The sequence below is a fragment of the Bos indicus genome, chromosome 19 (assembly GCF_029378745.1).
Source record: "Bos indicus isolate NIAB-ARS_2022 breed Sahiwal x Tharparkar chromosome 19, NIAB-ARS_B.indTharparkar_mat_pri_1.0, whole genome shotgun sequence".
NCBI classification, from domain to species: domain Eukaryota; kingdom Metazoa; phylum Chordata; class Mammalia; order Artiodactyla; family Bovidae; genus Bos; species Bos indicus.
This window is the reverse complement of record NC_091778.1, coordinates 26,198,427-26,213,910: the sequence shown is the minus strand read 5'-3', so window position 1 is coordinate 26,213,910 and position 15,484 is coordinate 26,198,427. Positions and strand designations below refer to the sequence as shown.

The 15,484-nt window shown below is 48.4% G+C and overlaps 1 protein-coding gene across 4 annotated transcripts in view; it reads right to left on the bottom strand.

The window, feature by feature from the left end:
* Window positions 1-15,484, bottom strand: part of SPNS2 (SPNS lysolipid transporter 2, sphingosine-1-phosphate) — a 109,988-nt gene that overhangs the window by 80,108 nt on the left and 14,396 nt on the right. The window contains exons 1-2 of one of the 4 annotated variants that reach the window (XM_070772864.1): window positions 7,309-7,738; window positions 3,496-3,561 (exon numbers count right to left, since the gene is read on the bottom strand). In XM_070772864.1, coding sequence (XP_070628965.1) covers window positions 3,496-3,561; window positions 7,309-7,504 — 262 coding nt within the window. In that variant the 5' untranslated portion in view covers window positions 7,505-7,738. Of the gene's footprint in view, window positions 1-3,495; window positions 3,562-7,308; window positions 7,739-15,484 lie in introns of those variants that run through there. The other 3 variants (XM_019982555.2, XM_070772862.1, XR_011561958.1) reach the window with 3 other exon arrangements.

The window sequence follows — 15,484 nt, the reverse complement described above, 5'->3', positions numbered from 1 at the left end:
TACTCTCTGATTCCCCTTTTATCAGAGTACAAAAGTAATGGTACTTCCCCCCTAAGCTTATGAGGAAGATTAAATAAAATAAAGCACATAAAAGATAGGCTTGCTGTAAATACCCAGCATATGTTATCTATTGTTATTGCTAATTGCATTTATAATTTCAATCACCATCATACAAAATAATTTAGCTGTGATGTAATCAGATGTATCAGTCTTTCTCTGGGGAGGTTGCTTTGTGTCTTGTTAACACATATCTTTGTCACCTAAAGGTTCTATTTCCCCAAATGTTCTAATACTTTATGAGATTAGGGGTAGGGATCCCTCACAGTACGTGTGTGTGCATGCTCAGTCACTAAGTTGTGTTGGACTCTTTGCTATCCCATGGACTACAACCCACCAGGCTCCTCTGTCCATGGGATTTTCCAGGGAAGAATACCGGTGTGGGTTGCCATTTCCTTTTCCAGGGAATCTTTCCGACCCAGAGATGGAACACAAGTCACCTGCGTCTCCTGTATTGGCAGGCATATTCTTTACAACTGAGCCACCTGCAGGTTATAAACACTTTAAACCAGCAGATCTCCTGGAATGGAGAAGCCCGTCCCTAAGTGGAAGGCAGGCACGCCTTCACTCCCAGCATCTCCAGATTCAAATCATTCCTGTGACAAGGTGGAAGTCATTAAGGAGCACAAGGTTTAGAGAAGGACTCTATAAGCAACCACCTGGATTTGAATCCCAGCTCTCTCACTTGCAAGCTGTGTGGCCTTCAGAAGTCCTGCTGCCTTTCTGTGCCTCAGGTTCGTCATCTGTAAAATGGGCATAATAATAATAACCCCTGCCTTGTGGGATTGTTGTGAAGATTAAATGACTACATGTTATTAAGCCCTTAGAACAGCACCTGGCACAGGGTAAAAGCCACATCAGTGTTTGTTTTAAATATTGTAAATCAGTTAACTAACTCCAGCAGCTTCTAAGTCCCATTGCAGTGCAGCAGAGGGGCTGGGGGGTGTCTGACCACTGCTTCGCCCCACCTCCCACCCCATTCTTATAGCTACACTGAGCCCTCTGAGCCATCAGTTTCCTCCTGTCTGCACCCCTGTGGTGACTCAGAAAAGTAAGAAGACTCACTTGAAGTCACCAGGGACAAGCCTGGTTGTCAGGCCTCCAAGCTTACTGCCCTTCCCACATACCTGTTTGGGCTACTTCTGCAGAAAAGACCCTTCCCTTCATCCAGTCTCAAACACATATACGCACGTGCACATCCCCACTACCCACTCACAAGCACATTTCTGTGTTCACAGGCTTTCTCTCTCCCTCTCTCTCTCTCACACACACAAACTTCTCCCTCCACACAACTCATTTATCAGGGGCTTTGCAGTAATAATCCTACTCGCCATGGTAAGAACCAGAGAAGGGAAATATTGACTCAACTTCCATTATCTGTTTAATCTAGAAGGTTCTGGGTGTTGAGCCTAGAAAGCCTCTCTGTGGCTACAGTATGACTGGAAGATGAGCACCACCTGCCCACCTTAGCCCTGAGATATGAGCAACTGGGAAAGACTGCCATCTAACGCAATAATCTAACTCTTTTGTTAGGTGCTTCCATTTGTAGAACCGTGTATCCCTTTGCATGTTTTCAGCTGACATCTAAGGCATTTTTTATCGTAAGTCTAACTAGCTGCAAAGGATGTGATTTCCAGCCATGATTGTATTTTTAAACTAGATTGTCATCAGTCCTTAGGGCTGCAGATCAAGTGCATGGGAAACATGCACCATAGAGCCTTATGGGCAAAGTCAGTCCTCATTTGGCAAATCAATAGGGCAAATCAGACTGGTTTTCTGTGAGAAAGATATGAAAATGTTGGCTTCGTTTTTTAATTAATTTTTATTGGGGTTTTGTTGATTTACAATGATATCTTGGTTTCCACTGTACAGCTTCATTTTTTTTTAATTGAAATAAATGTGTTGATACCCATCCCTGAGACAACCATCTCACTTCTGAATTCTCAGTTGTAGATAAAGAGAAGACTGTCACACACGCGCACGGGCCAGCGAGATAAGGCTTGGCGCCTTGCCATCTGGGGTTTGTGGCCTGGAGCAAACATCCCCGATCGGTTTCCACCGACTCTCTGTCCTGCCCGCAGGGCCTCGTCAGCAGAAGCCAGCAGCCGTGAGGGGTCCCTCTGTCTGATACGGAGGCGGTGGGGGGGGCGTTAAATATTCTATTTATTTATTTGGGTGCACCAGGTCTTGGTTTCAGTACTCAGGCTCCTAGTTGCGACATTAGTTCCCTGACCAGGCACCGAACCTGGGCCCCCTGAAGTGGGAGCATAGAGTCTTAGCTGCTGGACCACCAGGGAAGTCTCCCCTGGAGGTTTTTTACACCTAGTAAAACTCAGAATGGGGAGAGCTATTTTCCTCCCCAAAATGGTGGACAGGTGACTATTAAAGGGGAGGTGGGAGAAAAGACCCAGATGCTTGTTCTCAGGCAGATCTATCTTAGGAAAGAAATACATGGGCTTGAGGAGTACCGGGATTCTCAAAACTGTGAAGAGCACACATGTTTATCCTGTGTTGTGACAGTGTGTGCACACATGTGGGTACGTGTGTGCATCTGTGTGTCACCATCCAGAAACCCACAGAGGAAAAGTTAGCACCTCGTGACCCCAACCACCCCCACCTTGACATGGAAGGTGTGGCTGCTCCCCTCTGCTGGACTGTAGGCCCCAGTGGGCCCAGACCCCATCTGAGCCCCTGTGGGTATGTGTCGCTGTCTGTCAATCTACTTTTACTTTTTTATTTTTCGCTGCACCACGTAGGATCTTAGTTCCTTGACCAGGGATCGAACCCGCACCTACAGTGGAAGCACAGATCTTAACCACTAGACCGCAAGGGAAGTCCCCTGTCTGTCTGTCTGGGTCCTAGTGACCAGGGTTTTCAGATCCATGAGAAGAAAGCACATGTTAGAAATTCTAACCCCAGCTACAAAGCTGAGCTTAATAGACATGAAGGATGAATGACCAACTCCCCAGCCAGGATCTGAAGCCTGTGAGCCTTTTCAAGCCCCAGCTCCCTCCCTTCTTTCCCCAGCGTGTGTGCATGCTAAGTTGCTTCAGTTGTGTCCAACTCTGCACAGGCAAGAACACTAAAATGGTTGCCAAGACCTCCTCCAGGGTATCTTCCCAGCTTGGGGACAGAACCCGTGTCTCCTGCATTGCAGGCAGATTCTTTACCGCTGAGCCACCAAGGAAGCCTCCTTTCCCCAGCACTCACCCTCAAACCCTGAGGCTGTTCAGGCACCAAATCCCAGCCTCTACTGCCTCCTTCTCTGACACAGACTGTCCCTCCCACCCAAACACCACCCATCCTCTGTGCCAGGGGACTCAATGGGGCTCAGGCTGGCCCCCCACCAGCAGCTGGAGCTGCACAGAGAACAGGACCTGCCAAAAGACCCCCGCCCAGCGTGAGCCGACGACCCCAGGCTGGGGACTCCCTCCTTACCTGTCTGAAGCAAACCAGCATTGCTGTCACTGATATGGAAAAACTTCTGTACGTCCAGCAGCACTCCTATGGACAGATGGACAGTGCTCAGGAAACAGGAAGCTGCCTGCCAGGCCTCCAAAGGCAGCTGCCTCTGCATCTTGGACAGGCTCACAGCTGACCAGCTCAGCACAGACATGGCACCCAGGCCCACTCTTCTCGTCCCTCTCTCCCACACATATGCACAACCACACACACACACACACACACACACACACAAATACACGATCCAGCATATCCCAAAGGCACAGACATACCAATTCACACACAAGCCTGCATGCCTGGACTACACACACATACTCACGCATCACAGACATGCAGATCCACATAGGCACATACAAACAGGCACACCCAGAGATATATACTCCCAGAAGCAGACACACACACACACACAGGAGCCAGCACTCACAGTCGTGTAAGTCCAGTCTTGTACACCCACACACATGTACACTGAGAGGTACACATAAAGACACACTCACAGGCACATGTGCATTTGCTCATAAGCAGGCCTGCCATTCACATCATAGAGTGACTGGTGTGCTCACTCAGTCGTGTCTGACTCTTTGCAACCCCATGGACTGTGGCCCACGAGGCTCCTCTGTCCCTAGGATTCTCCAGTCAAGAATACTGGAGTGGGTTGCATTCCCTTCTCCAGGGGATCTTCCTGACCCAGGGATTGAACCTGAGTCTCCTGAACTGACAGGCAGATTCTTTACCACTGCGCCACCTGGGAAGCCTCGGAATGACTGGCAGCCATCCATTCAGACTACGGTGTAATGAAAGTCCCTGAAACTGTGCAGCACAGCAGCCCTACTTGTATACAAATTCCAGACATTCATAGATACACATACACATGCATGAGCATGTACACGCAAAGACATATGTGCCCTGGCCTGGCATAAGTGCACACACAGCACATTCTTCCAGAGGCATGAACACACCGACATGGAGTGCCTGTGAGAGCTGCAGAGATAGGTCCCACTTAGGTCTGACCTTGGCCCCACCTCCCTGAAGCTTGCAATTTCTTGCTCTAAGATCTTGCTAGGCTGATATCCCATCAGTCCGTAGTAGTATATCAAAGCTAGTCAGGGTCCAAGGCACCTACTTATGTGAACTGTGAGGCTCTGGCCCTGTCATCTCTTTGAATTATGAGACGGCTGAGGGCCATCAGTATCACTGTCCCCATTATACAGATTGAGAAACAGAGGTCTCAGCCACCTATGGCTGTACAGTTGGGACCATCCCAGCCAGAGGCAGCCTACCCGCCCACCCAGTGTCACAAATGGGGCTCTGCAGAAATGCCCCCACGGTGGAGAAGAAGACCTGCCATTCACACCTCGAAGACCTGCCAGCGGGTGAAAAAGATGGAAGAAACAGAGAAGTCAAATAAGAGATTTTTGTTCTGATATTTACTTTGGACCCAATTGCCACAAAATCCAGATACTAACATCTATGTCTTTCCTTCTCTCTTAATACTTTTAATTACATGAATTAGATATATTCATTGTCAAGAAAGAGACAACACAGATAAGCAAAGTCAATGGTGGGCTTCCCTGGTAGCTCAGTGGTAAAGAATCTACCTGCCAATGCAGGAGACATGGGTTCGATCCCTGGTCCAGGAAGAACCCACATGACGCAGAGCAACTAAGCCTGGGCACCGCAACTACTGAGCCTGTGCTCTAGAGCCCGGGAACTGCAACTACTGAAGCCCACATGCCCTAGAGCCTGTGCTCCACAAGAAGAGAAGCCACGGCAATGAGAAACCGGTGCACCACAGCTAGAGAGGAGCCCCTGCTTGCCACAACTAGAGAAAAGCAAAGACTCAGCACAGCCAAGCCTAAATAAGTAAATAAAATTAAGTCAATGGCTAAGTAAAAAATTCTCTATAATCACATTCATTCTGGGGACTGGGACTCAGCCCCTTGTTTTGGCCACTCCTGGGCTCCTCCGAGCCCCATGCCGCTCTGGAGGCAGCCGGGGGACCAAGTGTGGGTCCAGCCTTGTTTTCATCTTTCTGCTATCACTCTGGCCTCCCAGAGACCTGCTTCACACAAGAGAATTCTTGGTGCGTGAGAACCACCTGCCTCAACAGTCCCCAGGCCCTGGGCAAGGTTTCACTTCCCCGGGCCTCCCTCAACCCAATAACCATGGCCCTGCTACTCACACAGCCAGAGGATGTCCTTTCAGTCCTAGGGGGCTGAAAGGCCTCCATACCCCGTTGCCCTTTCCCCTCCTCTTCAAGCCCTCCACCCCCACTCCAACGCAGGACTCCTCTGCTTCAGCCTAATCTATCGCAGTAGCCTCTGACTGACCTCTCTGTCTCCTTTGGCCTCCATCAGAGCCTCAACCCCGATTACGGTCTCCCCACTTGAAAATTTTCCATGGCTCCCCATTGCTTCAGTAGAACGTGCAAGCTCCCAGCCTGGTCCCCGAGAAACCTATGATACAGCCCAAATACTCTTTCAGAATAATTTCCTGCTTTCTCCGCATCTCTCTGATCAGACCATGCACTTTTGCTCCATTCCCTGCCTTACTGATTTTCTCAGCCTTCAAGACCCAAACCTTCTGCCCCTCCCTCATCTGTGAATTCTACCTGAACCCTCAGTGTTTCATCCTGGGAAAGTTATTTGCTCAGTTGTGTCCAACTCTTTGTGACCCCACAGACTGTAGCCCACCAGGCTCCTCTCCCCTGTCCATGGGATTTTCCAGGGAAGAATACTGGAGTGGATTGCTGTTTCGTCCTCCAGGGCATCTTCCTGACTCAGGGATCAAACCTGGGTCTCCCGCATTGCAGGCAGATTCTTTACCACCTGAGCCACCAGGAAAGCCCCTTTTTTTTTCATCCTGGGGCTGTCCAGCTAATGGTCACTCAGCTCTGTCCTGGGTTAGAGACACTTGGACGTGTGTTCTGTGTCCCTCTGAGCTCCTCAAAGGCAGTGACCCACAGGGTCTGGTGCTGTCTGCAATCCCCAAGTCACCTTCATTCTGCATCTGCAAGCTGGTAACTGATGAATCCATATCCTGGCCTCAGGGAGCCTGGCTGCTGCAGACACCTCCTCTGAGCTCCCCAGGTACCCTCCCCTCAACCCACGCTTCTTCACCTGGCTGCATCTCTCTGTCTCAAAGGAGTCCTATTAACAAGTTTCTCTCTCTACCACATGAGATGGTCACTCCTGTGTTCAGGAGCTACAAAGTTGACTCCCCCCTCCCCTGGGTCCCCAAGGCCCATAGTACTCAGTTCATCTTGAATGAGCGCATGATCAAGGCAGAAAAGAAGGTTGAACCTTGAACGAATGAACGAAGAAGTCAGTGGGTGGTGACATGCAGACAGAGTGAGTTGAGCCCTGGGGCCTACAAGAAGGAAGGCAGAATGTGCAAGGTTTGCACGCCGCCTGCTGCCCCAGAAACAAGCAGCCAGCCTGTTCTTGCTTGGAAGCAGGGCCAGGCCACCCTGTCCTACGCCAGGACCTCACCTCAACGTTCCACCCATAATTTCCAGAGCTTTGCCCGAGGCCCAGCCCTCCCTGGAGTCCTCACCTACCCACCGCCATCAAGCACCCACACCTGTAGGCACACTCAGTCGGGGGATACATTGGGAACTCGTTTGGTCCTCTCCCCATTCAGGCTGGCCTGAAACCATTGGGGTGGGGCGTGGAGGTGAGAATAGCAGAGATGTGCCGCACAAGGAGAAAGTTTGCTGGGTGGAGGGCCACTGTGGACACACAGCAGCAGCTGGTGGCAGGTGCTGCCCAGCCTGCCCGGCCCCCGCCTCACCTGCAATGATGAACCAGTTCATGTAGTTCAGGAGGTTGATGTAGCAGAGCACGGCAGCGGCCACATAAGCTCTCCAACGGGGCAGGCTCCAGGGGGCGGGCAAGGATGGAGGATCTGTGTCTGTGGCCCTCGAGGGTCCACCTGGCCCTGGGGACTGACCGTGAAGCCCCTCTGGCTGCCTGAACTCCACAGACATGCCCCCAGCCTCACCAGCCTACAGCTCCCGTCCCAGGATGGATGCCGAGATGAAAGACACATCAGCTCTGCACAGAGTCACTTCCTGTGGGCTCCCAGTCACCCAACCTCAAAGCAGCTGCCCTAACCGCTCAGGATCTTATCACAGGTCTCTGCTGAGCCCACTGCAGCCTCACCGGTGAGATTTCACCATCCACAGCCCCTGAGGCTCAAAGTGAGGGAAGAGAGCTCCTGGCCCGCCACCCAGAGTAACTGGTCCTTTTGACTCAGCCTGCGATGCGGTAGCTGCCCTGAGAAAGAGAAGCTTTGCAGACAGGAAGTGAGAGGAGTCTCCTAGAGTCCCATGTGCTGCGGGAGGGTCTGGCTGCCACATACGAAACGGACTGTGAATGAGGGATTTGAATCTGGGTCCTAGGTGTTGGCCAGGAGAGCGACACTGGACTGGACTGTAAGTGGTACTTACGGTCCGTAGCAGGGTACCGTAGCAGGGTACCGTAACCCCTGCTCCTGTGTAAAGTCCTACCTGGAGAAACAAAGATGATGAGGGGCTGCTGACAGGAAGGCAGCCCGAGGGCAAAGTTCACCAATGGATGTGAAATTTAAGGGGAGATTTTTGATGAGGGGCAAAATATTGGCATGCTCTTAAAGTGCCTCTCTAGGGACTTCCCTGGCAGTCCAGTGGCTAAGACTCCATGCTCCTAATGCAGGAGACCCAGGTTCAAACCCTGGTCAGGGAACTAGACCCCTTCACGCTGCGACTAAAAGATCCCACGTGCCACAGCTAAGACCCAGCACAGTCAAATAAATAAAATAGCATGACTAATGAGGGGCAGAATTCCCACCAGGATTGCATGGCCCCAGTGTAATCATGACAGAATCTCAGACAAACCCAAACGAGGGACACTATTTTTTTTAATAGACTTTATTTCTTAAGAGCAGTCATAAGTTCACAGAAAATTGAACAGAATGTTTAGATTTCCCATTTACCCCTCTGCTTTCACACATGCTTAGCCTCCCCCCTTATCAACACCCCTGCCCAGAGCAGGACGTTTGCCACAGCCGATGAACTTACACTGACACATCATTATCACTCGGAGTCCATCATTCACATTAGGGTTCACTCTGGGTGTTGTCCCTTTTATGGGTTTGGACAAATGAGTACCACCTGTACCTATCATTATGAACTAGAGTCCATGGTGCTAGTGGTAGAGAACCCGCCTGTCACTGCAGGAGACTAAGAGACAAGGGTTCGATCCCTGGGTCAGGAAGATCCCCTGGAGAAGCACTACCCACTCCAGTATTCTTCACTGGGGAATCCCTATGGACAGAGGAGCCTGGCCGGCTATCAGTCCAGGGGTTGCAAAGATTCAGACGTGACTGAGCTACTAAGCACGCATGCACATCATTATAGTGTCTTACAGAACAATTTTATTGCCCTAAAATCCTCTGTACTCTGCCTGTTCATCCCTCCCTCCCCTCATCCTCTGGCAACCACTGAAATTTTTACTGTCTCCATAATTTTACCTTTTCCGGAATGTCACATAGTTGAAACTGTACAGCGTGGAGCCCTTGCAGATTGGCTTCTTTCTCTTAGTCATTTGCATTGAAGTTTCTTCCATGTTGCTCTATGGCTTAAGAGTTCATTTTTGCTTAGTGCTTGCTGAATAATATTCCACTGTCTGAATGGACTGGAATTTATCCATTCACCTCTGAAGGGCATCTTGGAGGCTCACAAGTGTGGACAATTATAAATAAAAACAAAAATAAACAAATGGGACCTTATGAAACAAAAAAGCTTTTGCACAGCAAAGGAAACCATAAACAAAACAAAATGACAGCCCTCAGAATGGGAGAAAATATTTGTAAACAAAGCAATTGGCAAGGCATTAATTTCCAAAATATACAAACAGCTTGTGCAGCTCAATATCAAAAACACAAGCAACCCAACCAAAAAATGGGTGGAAGATCTAAGTAGACATTTCTCCAAATAAGATATACAGATGGTTAAAAAGTACATGAAAAGATTCTAAACATCACTAATTATTAGAGAAATGCAAATCAAAACTAATGAGATATCACTTCACACCAATCAGAATGGCCATCATAAAAAAAATCTACAAACAATAAATGCTGGAGACGGTGTGGAGAAGAGGGAATCCTCTTGCACTGCTGGTGGGAATGCAAACTGATACAACCACTATGGAGAACAGTATGCAGATTTCTTAAAAACTAGGAATAAAACCACCATATGACCCAGCAATCCCACTACTAGGCATGTACCTTGAGGAAACCAAAATTGAAAAAGATACATATAACCCAATATTCATCGCAGCTCTAGTTACACTAGCTAGGACATGGAAGCTACCTTGATGTCCATTAACAGATGAGTGGATAAAGAAGCTGTGGTGTATATATACAATGGAATATTACTCAGCCATAAAAAGGAAAGTATTTGTCAGACCTAATGAGGTGGATGAACCTAGAGCCTATTATACAGAGTGAAGTAAGTCAGAAAGAGAAAAACAATTATCTTTTACTAACGCATATATATGGAATGTAAAAAGGTGGCGCGGATAAACTATTTGCAGAGCGGCAGTGAAGACACGGACACTGAGAGCAGACTTGTGGGCAGGGCTCAGCAGGAGGAGAAGGCGGGAGGCATGGAGAAAGTGACTCGGAAAGACACATTACCATATGCAGAACAGACGACAGCCAATGGGAATTTGCTGTATGACTCGGAACTTAAACCGGGGCTCCATAACAACCTCGAGGGGTGGGATGGGGAGGGAGGGGGAAAGAATGTTCAAGTGGGAGGGGACATGGGTAAACCTGTGGCTGATTTCCTGTTGATGTTTGGTAGAAATCAATACAATACTGTAAATCAATGATCCTTCAGTTAAAAATAAATAAATAAATAAAAATCTACAAACAAGAAATATTGGAGAGGATGTACAGAAAAGGGAACCATCCTATACCGTTGGTGGGAATTTAAATTAGTACAGTCTCCATGGAGAACAGTTTGGAGGTTCCTCAAAAAGCTAAAAATAGAACTGTCATATGGCCCAGCAATCCCACTCCTGGGCATATATCCAGAGAAAAACATAACTGGAAAAGACACACGCACTTCAGTGTTCATTTTAGTACTATTTACATTAGTCAGGACAGGGAAACAACCTAAATTTCCACCAACAGAGGAATGGATAAAAAAGATGTCATACATATATACAGTGGAATATTACTCAGCCATAAAAAAGAACAAAATGCCATTTGCAGAAACAGGATGGACCTAGAGATTGTCACACTGAGTGAGGTAAGTCAGACACAGAAAACAAATATCATATGATATCATTACACGTGGAACCTAAAAAAAGGGTACAAATGAACTTATTTACAAAACAGAAGTAGAGTCACAGATGCACAGATATAGAAAACAAACATGGTTACTGCGAGATGGGGCTGCTGCTGCTGCTGCTGCTGCTAAGTCGAGTCAGTCGTGTCCGACTCTGTGCGACCCCATAGACAGCAGCCCACGAGGCTCCCCCGTCCTTGGGATTCTCCAGGCAAGAACACTGGAGTGGGTTGCCATTTCCTTCTCCAGTGCATGAAAGTGAAAAGTGAAAGTGAAGTCGCTCAGTCATGCCCGACTCTTCGCAACCCCATAGACTGCAGCCTACCAGGCTCCTCCGTCCATGGGATTTTCCAGGCAAGAGCACTGGAGTGGGGTGTCATTGCCTTCTCCAGACAGATATTAGCTGCTATTATCTCAGCCATCCTGGGAGCTCCTGGGGAGGGGGACTGACTGGAAGGGAAGAGATCCTCTGGAGTAGGAAATGGCAAACCACTCCAGGATTCTTGTCTGGGAAATCCCATGAACAGAACAGCCTGGCGGGCCACAGTCCACCGGGTCGAAAAGAGTCAGACATGACTGAGCAACTGAGCACACGCATAAGTTTTTAACTAGAGCCCTTGCTCCGCAGCAAGAGAAGCCCACGTGAACAAGAAGAGCGTGTGTGGTGCAATGAAGACCCAGCACAGCCAATAAGTAAATAAATAATTTTTAAGTGTCTTAAAGAAACCACAATGATATATTGTTCTTCATATCCACTAGTATGGACTAGAATTTTAAGCTTTATCAATTAAAAAAACAGAAAATAAGTGTTGGCGAAGATACAGAGAAATTGAAACCTTCATACATAGCTGGTAGGACTGAAGATGGTTCAGTTACTGTGGGTTGAGAGGAGGACCATAAAGAAGGCTAAGCACTGAAGAACTGATGCTTTCGAATTGTGGTGCTGGAGAAAAGACTCTTCAGAGTCCCTAGGACAACAAGGAGATCAAACCAGTCAGTCTTAAAAGAAATCAACCCTGAATATTCACTGGAAGGACGGGTGCTGAAACTGAAGCTCCAGTTCTTTGCGAAGAGGCCACTCACTGGAAAGACCCTTGCCATTCCCTTCTCCAGGGATCTTCCTGACCCAGGAATTGAACCCAAGTCTCCTACACTGCAGGCAGATTCTTTACTGACTGAGGTACCAGAGAAGCCCAGTGCAGGAGACCCGGGTTCAATCCCTGGGTCAGGAAGATCCCCTGGAGAAGGGAATGGCAACCTACTCCAGTATTCTTGCCTGGAGAATTCCATGGACAGAGAAGCCTAAGGAGCTATAGTCCATAGGGTCACGAAGAGTCAGACACAACTGAGCAACTAACACACACGCATACACACACACACACTCTCTTACTGTATAACATCCCCACAAACATATGGCTTTAAGCAACTATGGTTGGTGGTGGTTTAATCGCTAAGACATGACCGACTCTTTGCAACCCCATGGACTGTAGCCCACAAAGCTCCTCCACCCATAGGTGTTGGGGGCAAGAGTGAGGTACTCCGCCCGTGACAAAGGTCATGAGGAAGGAGGCTCGACATACGCAAAGGCGGGATCGAGCCTCAGGAGTCCCCCTGGAAATCCTTGAGCATCTACCCCCATAACCAGAACCTGCCTACTTTACTACTTTGTGCTCTCACCTACACCTCTGACTTTACGGGGGGCTGTCCCCCACCACCTCTTTTGGAGAAGGAATTAACTTAGAGCTCCAGTTAATAATAATTCCTGGGCGTGATAGGAGTGTTTCAACCTACAAACTCCTCTGAAGGTTCTCTAGCCTGCCTGACACGCTTGTCCGGCCACATGTGATTGCTCACAGCCTCTCAACCGTGAGAGGCACGAGATGCTTTAAACCTTCTAAAAACAGGTTCCTTAGAAAAGTTAGAAAACTATTAGTATAAGTATAATGGGCTGATTAGAAATTGTATTGGTGAAGGGTTTTTCATTTGTTGAGCCAATGTTTGTTGCTAAATCTCCACATCCCCTGCCCTTACATACATTAATGAATATATAGAAGAAATAAGTATTAACCTTTGATATTAATCACGTTAGACCTTAGGCTAAGTAAATTCTTTCCTTAACTAAAACCCACTATACCCTCACCCTATAGGAATGTAACTTTATTTGTGTGGCGTCTGTTTTAAGAATAATCACCCTTGGAGAAAAAAGTGTTCTGGTTGACTGACTGCTGTGACAAGGAGAGGGTCATAAATTGTCAGCAGGCCCCCCTGGCCAGAAGATGATGTAACACCCCTAAGACCTCTGTATACATTTGTGTGAAGCACCTAACTTTAATAAAAGTCAGGACTGCTGTCCCCACGTGACTTTTGTATAACATCTCAGTGTATAAAAACAGACTCTGGAAAATAAAGAATTGGGATCAGTTTCTTGAAATACTGGTCTCCCCATGTCGCTCTCTCTCTCACTCTGGTTGAGTCTCCATCTGGAGCACGGAACCCGCCATGCTTACTAATTATGCCTGGGCTTCTAAGATCCGACCTGGGAGGCCTCAGTGTCTCCTCTCCTTCGGGAGAACGGAAGGATGCCTGCGGCCTACGTAAGTGGTGCAAGCTTCTTGTCTTGAAGTTTTATTGGTCTCCCGCGTAAACCAAGCTACTCAGCCTCTTTTCTCCACTGAATTTTCCTACTGAGCTATCCTCATTCTATTACTCTTTATATCTTTGATGAATATTTAAATAGTCGCCTAAGCCGTCTCCCCTTCGAATACCCTAGATCAGCCAGGGCTGGACCCCGGCACATAGGATTCTCCAGGCAAGAATACTAGAGTGGGTTACCATTTCTTTCTCCAGGGGATCTTGCCAATGCAAGGATCAAACCCATGTCTCCTGCATTGTAGGCAGATCCTTTACCAGTGAGCCACCAGGGAAGCCCTTAAGTAACTATATTTATTATCCCTCATGGTTTCAGTGGGTCAGGAATTCAAGAGCAGCTTGTCGGGTGTTCTGAGTCAGTCTCTTGTGTGGTGAAGAGAGATGCCACCCGGGGCTGCGCTCATTTGAAGGCCAGATTGGGGCTGGGAGGGTCCATCTCCCAGGACCCCTGAGGTTCACCCACATGGCCGGCAAGTCGGTGCTGGCTGTCGGCTCCTCTCTGCAGAACTGCCTGAGTGTCCTCACAGTGGGGTATGTGCCCTTGCGTCTGTCCTTATAATGTGGCGGCTTGTTTCCCTCAGAGGGAGCAATCCGATAGGATCCGGGGCAGAAACTTCAAAACCTCTCATTTTCTAAGTCTGCATTCTGCTGCATTCTAATCTGTCACACAGGCCAGCCCTGATTCATTGCAGGACAGGACTACTCAAGGGCACGGATAACCAGGAGGCAAAGCTACCTGGAGATCCTCTTGGAGGCTGGCGACCTCAGCCTTCATCTGTAGGCTTGACCTTTTACATATAAGAAGGAAGGAGATGTCTCCTGAAAGACGGTCATGCGTATTTATCAGGAGGGAAGTCTTGCCTAGAAATCCCCAGCCAGCAGCTCCTCAGGACCCCTCAGCAAGGTCTGAGCCAATGTCCGTGACCCAGCTGCATGAGAAGCTGGGAAGGTGGGGACGGGGTGAGATTGCCTCTGTTGGTGAAGAAGAGGAAGGAAAGTAGCCGTTGGATGAGCCAACAACGTCTTTTGCAGATGGCTAACCACCTCAGCACCCTCCAAGAGGGACTGAGCAACCACACTCCCAGGAAAACGGGGTGTCATAAAACCCTTGACGTTTGGAGGGTTTAAACAAGCCCCCGGTGTGGGCTCTCAAGGAGAAAAGGAAATACTGTCCTAACCTGCGGCTCCTGAAGCTAGTGGTCACCCTAACTAGTGGGAAAAAAGTGAAAATGTTAGTCGCTCGGTTGGTCCCGACTCTGCAGCCCCATGCACTGTAGCCACCAGGCTCCTCTGTCCATGGAATTCTCCAGGCAGGAATACTGGAGCGGGTAGCCATTCCCTTTTCCAGGAAAGTGTACGGGAAAGAGAGCTGCTACACACTGATTGCCACAGTCTTGAGATGTCAAGCCTGGGGAGGCCCTAGCTGAGTGCAGCCCATTTTCAAAAAGCAAGGGCATCCTTCACCAGCAAGTCCTAGGGACCGGTTGGGACCAGGCTCCCATAGCGACACCCTGTGGCCATAAGAAGCAACAGCAGTCAGAGCTATTTTGGGCATTGTGTAAGCAACCAAGTTAGTTCATGGAAACTTCAGGGTGCGCTCAAGATCCTGGATTGCTTGCAAATGAGACACGTGCAAGTGTGAGTGATCAACTGGGAAAATAAGAGCTGTGATCATATTGTATCCCACATTATGGAACCGACCATAAACCCAGGGCAAAAGCATAGACGCATATATCCCAAAGGGTTAACAGGCGCCTAAAATCATAGGTACTATTTTTCCTTTCTTTTCTTTTTTCCTTACTTGCTAATGGTAATAATCACAAATATTAACATAGTACTTTCCATGTGATGGGTCCTGCCAGTTACCTGTGAATTGGGTATGATAATTATAGTTATCTTTTAGAGACAGAAACAGACCCCAAAAGGCTAAACTACTGCCCCTTCTGGCTCTGAACTCTGTGCTCCTCTCCTTTATGCTACACT